General features: G+C 30.2%; 1 protein-coding gene across 2 annotated transcripts; it reads left to right on the top strand.

Annotated features, from left to right (window-relative positions):
- The first annotated feature begins 1,431 nt into the window (after positions 1-1,431).
- Positions 1,432-3,596, top strand: LOC107906012 (LOB domain-containing protein 4). 2 transcript variants are annotated; one of them, XM_016832846.2, is made up of 3 exons: positions 1,432-1,880; positions 2,989-3,162; positions 3,421-3,596. In XM_016832846.2, exons 1-3 carry the CDS (start codon positions 1,704-1,706, stop codon positions 3,430-3,432), a joined length of 363 nt encoding a protein of 120 aa, XP_016688335.1. In that variant the 5' UTR covers positions 1,432-1,703; the 3' UTR covers positions 3,433-3,596. The 2 variants fall into 2 exon arrangements, with proteins under 2 accessions (XP_016688335.1, XP_016688334.1); XM_016832845.2 differs by having other exon boundaries at positions 1,439-1,880; positions 2,989-3,327.
- Positions 3,597-4,613: the final 1,017 nt, after the last annotated feature.

The raw sequence follows: 4,613 nt of genomic DNA, 5'->3' as shown, positions 1-4,613 counted from the left end.
AGACCAATAAGCCTCTTTGCCTATGAACAAAAAATTTTATAGATTAAAGTTGTATGGATAAAATTTTCAAATGAACCGGTTTCAGATTAAATCGAGCCTGATCCGGTTTTATTAACAGCTCGAAAATCTTTTGTTACAAAAGTCTACGCTCGCGTCCATCGTTTGATCATATGAAGAAGAAAAATTAAATTAAATTGTGATATATCTTAAATTTTTTAATTCACACCTCACCCTCACACTATCACATGAAGATGGAAAGGTGAGGATTTCCAAGACATGCATTGGATCCACAAATATGAATATGAATACATATATATTTATATTGTTGGCCAAACCCTATTCTTATAATGATTAATGCTGAAATTATTATTAATTAGCATGTTATGTTATGCTCCCAAGCATGCACATGCATCATTTTCACACTACTTAAGAGTGTGCTAACATGCAATGAAATTTTAGGGACCCCACCAAATTAATCTCATTCTTAGCAAATCCACCTATACATGGAAAAATCATATCTTTATTTTCATCATTATAATCCATTTATCATATGAGAATTTTAATCAGGGTTAGTAGGCTTCGTTTCCTTAAAATGAAAAATTTTCGTTTAGATCCTTTAATTTTTTTAATTTTAAATTAATAAAATTAATTTTACACTTTAATCCCTAAAAATGATAAAAAATTGATTTATTTTTTTTTAAATTATAAAAAATTCGGCTATTAAAATAGTAAAATTATATTTTTACTATCATAAAAATTATAATTTAATTTCGGTCCCCTAAAATTTTTTTTTGCCTTCGCATCTGATTATAATCGAAATATAAATTTGGATATATATTATTGAATTTATATATATCTATAGATTTATATCGATGAATTGATGATATATAATTTTATAAGTTAATAGTGAAATAAGTAAAAAAAATTTATTAAACAATAAATTTAATTATGAAATTATACATTGTCAATGATTCATTGTGTTAATTTTTTTTATTATATTATATTTTATAAAGAAGAAGGATCTACTTACATCGTTATAAAATTAGATCATTTTGTATATTTATGCATGATAAATATTTTAATGATTCGATCATTGAATTTATCAATATAATTGTACAAGTCATTCATATAAAATTTCGAACCTATTTAATATCATGTCAATCTAAAATATTATATATATTAATTTTTATTATATGGACGGGATTTTTTATATAAAATAAATAATTAAAAAATTTTAATTTATATCAAATATAACGTGGATGTTATATTAATACGATGATTAGTTGATTAAAATATTAATTCTATAATATACAGAAGGTGTAAGGGCATCACTTTTCTTTTTATGAAATATATATTTTAAAATAAAAATGGGGTCCATTTGAAATGCACTGCCCATTTGCTTATTTAATACCACCCCCCACTTCTCCCTCCAGTAAAACGCCTCCTTTCCCTACTCCTTTTACACTCTCAATCTTGATCTCTTTCGCTCATTTTCTTCTTCAGCTATCCTTCTAATCGTATCATCATCTCCGAGGGAAAGCATACAGATTTAAGAAGGGAGAGCTTTTTCTATTTTGAAAGTGCAAGTACTAACATTGACTGAGAGAGCGCAGTCATACATACATACATACATACGTACATACATACATACATACATAGATATATATATATAGAGAGAGAGAGAGAGGGCGCCGGAAGCAAGCATGAAGGAGAGCGGGCGGAAGCAAGGTGCAGCTCCACCATGCGCAGCATGCAAGCTTCTAAGGAGGAGGTGTGCCCAAGACTGCGTATTTGCTCCTTATTTCCCTGCAGACGAACCCCAGAAGTTCGCTAATGTGCACAAGGTCTTTGGTGCTAGCAATGTCAACAAGATGCTCCAGGTTTCAGTACCCACCATTTTACATATATAATAATATATTGCTTAACTAAAATGACCTTTGGAGATCCTTATTCAATAATTCTTAGCTTTAACTTGATGACAATAATTCTCTGTTTAGTGCTCTCTCATTCTACATTCCCAGAGTATGTTCAAACTCATCATTTTCAACTTCTTCTGCTGCTTCCTATAAAAAAAGAAGAAGGGGTTTTTGATGATTTTGTCTTTTTCATCATCTTCCTGTTTTGTTTAACATTAAAACAAAATTAATAAACAGTTCCTGGCCCCATATAGATTATAGTGTCCCCTTAGGGTAATAACGACAACTTTTTTGTTCCATTCTTTTCATTTTGAACTTCTCCAGATTTATTATAGGACCCAGCTAGAAACTCGAAATTTATATATATATTTTTAATTCTACAATAAATTTTTAATTTCTTTTTATATAAGAAGATCATATGTTAATTTCGAATTTAAATATATGAAAATTAAAAACTCTAACCATTACTGTTTTTTTTTTGAGAAATAAGTTAAAAAAACTTCATTTATTAAAAAATATATGAATAGAACTTTTTGTTTGCTTTTTTTTTTCTTCTTCTTTCTGCTTAAATTTCTAAGGGCTGTTCGCAGATCACGTGAAGATGTTGGCTAGGTGCCGAGCGGGAAATTACATAAACTATCTTTTTGACCAACTTCTTTTTTTCACTCTATATTTTACTTGGAAATAGGTAGATTCTAGACCCCAAAGGAAAATTGTCTTTTCACCGAAGAAGTCCCCTCAAATTAAAATAAGACTAACTAATAAGGAATTGAGCCACCAAATTTAAGCATTGTATATATATTAAATATATATCATATCATTTTAACCTTATTTACAAAATAAATATATATATAAATGAACTTGTTTTAAACTTTAAAACAATGCTTTCCACTTTTGACTAATTCAATTGATAATACGAAATGATGCAAGGGGAAGTTGTTAAAATGATGTCACCATGAGCTCATATTACCGCGGCTTTTTGGCCCATGGGTCTTTACTTCGGCACGCACCTTAACACAGATCTGACTTTTAGGCCCTGCAAGCTGACCGAATTAAGCTATCGAACTTGCAGGAGTTACCGGTTCACCAACGAGGCGACGCCGTTAGCAGCATGGTGTACGAGGCCAATGCCAGGGTACGTGATCCAGTTTACGGGTGCGTCGGAGCCATATCATCACTTCAGCAGCAGATAGACGCCCTTCAAACCCAATTGGCCATGGCACAGGCAGAGGTGGTGCACCTCCGGGTGAGGCAGACCGCATCGTTTTCACATCATGGGTTCGGCCCTGGAAGCCCGAGTAATAGCGGGTCACCCTCATCCAAGCTGATGGGTTCACAAGCTAAACCCATTTTTGACATGGATATGGTAGTTGACCACGCTAGCTTCGGAGAGTCCATGTGGTCATGCTAGGTTATTATTATATATATACAACAGGCTGCATTTTTGTCACCCTATGCTTGATTTCCCTCTTAAATATAATCTCTAAATCATTTTTATATACAGCAATATGAGTAGACAAAAAAAAGAGAGGTGGTGGCGGTAGCGGTGGCGCTGTGGCGGCTAGAGTGGTTCTCAAGGTCATTTAGCATATTTTGGTCTGAAAAGGGTCTTTATCATTAACTATATATGATGTATATGTATAATTTTAACTTTTTATACATGAGCTTGGTTTTAGCCTATTTTGTTTGATGCAATCAATTTAAAAGGTGACGTTTATTAAGTTTGAAAATCGAGCACCCTTAATTAGCTCCTACTACTTCTTCTTCTTCTATCTTTTAAGTTATATAATGACTTGAATTAGTGCATAAATATCTCCATTGCTATCTAATTGATGTTGATGACTGCTTATATAGTCAGCCCTGGGTTAATACTTTTGTGGTGTTGGTTTACCTACCATATAACACCATTATATGAAAATCTTTTAAAATCTATTATTTTTTTGGGGAAGCTTTACGTTGGCTTAATACATTTGGTTTGCCTCATGAGTTCACCTGAAACGTGGGGGCATTGAATTGGATTAGTTGACAGAAATTTTAATACCATTATTTTAGGGTTAATGTAATTAAATAAAAAAACCAAGTTGAAAACAATTGCCTAATTCAAGCTAATATGGATAAAAAAAATTTTCAGTCTTCAATATGAGAATAAATTATCTAATTTAAGTCTCAATGTGAAAAGAATTATAAAATATATAGATTAATTTAGACAAAAAAATTTAAATTTCAATACGTAAACCATTACCAAATTTAAGCTCAAAATAATGTATAAAAAATTTTCAATAAAAAACCAACGACTTGGGATGTGGGAAAGTAAGTTTTCTGGTAAGTAAGATAAGTCTAGCAAACCATTTTCAAAAAGAAGAAAAAACATCCACAACTATTATTATTTAAATTTTCAGACTAGAGCCTTTTAATTAGAAAAAAAATAAAACATATTTAAAATTACATTTTTAAATTAAAATTTTAAATTCAAATTTTAGAATATAATTATTGAAAGGACAATTACGAATTAAAAAAATTTATAAACCATAAATCCAACATAAAAAATATCTTAATTATAAAAAAAGAAATAAATCTCAAAATTATACATGAATTATGGTTTAATGTGCAATTGTATATATGGAATTTGATTTTGTGCAATTTTATACATGAAATTTTGATTTGATCTAATTTTTGTAAATTTTTAACACAATTATC

Source organism: Gossypium hirsutum, chromosome D05 (genome assembly GCF_007990345.1).
Source record: "Gossypium hirsutum isolate 1008001.06 chromosome D05, Gossypium_hirsutum_v2.1, whole genome shotgun sequence".
NCBI lineage: Eukaryota > Viridiplantae > Streptophyta > Magnoliopsida > Malvales > Malvaceae > Gossypium > Gossypium hirsutum.
The sequence above is the reverse complement of the archived record's forward strand: the minus strand, read 5'-3'. Positions and strand labels throughout refer to the sequence as shown.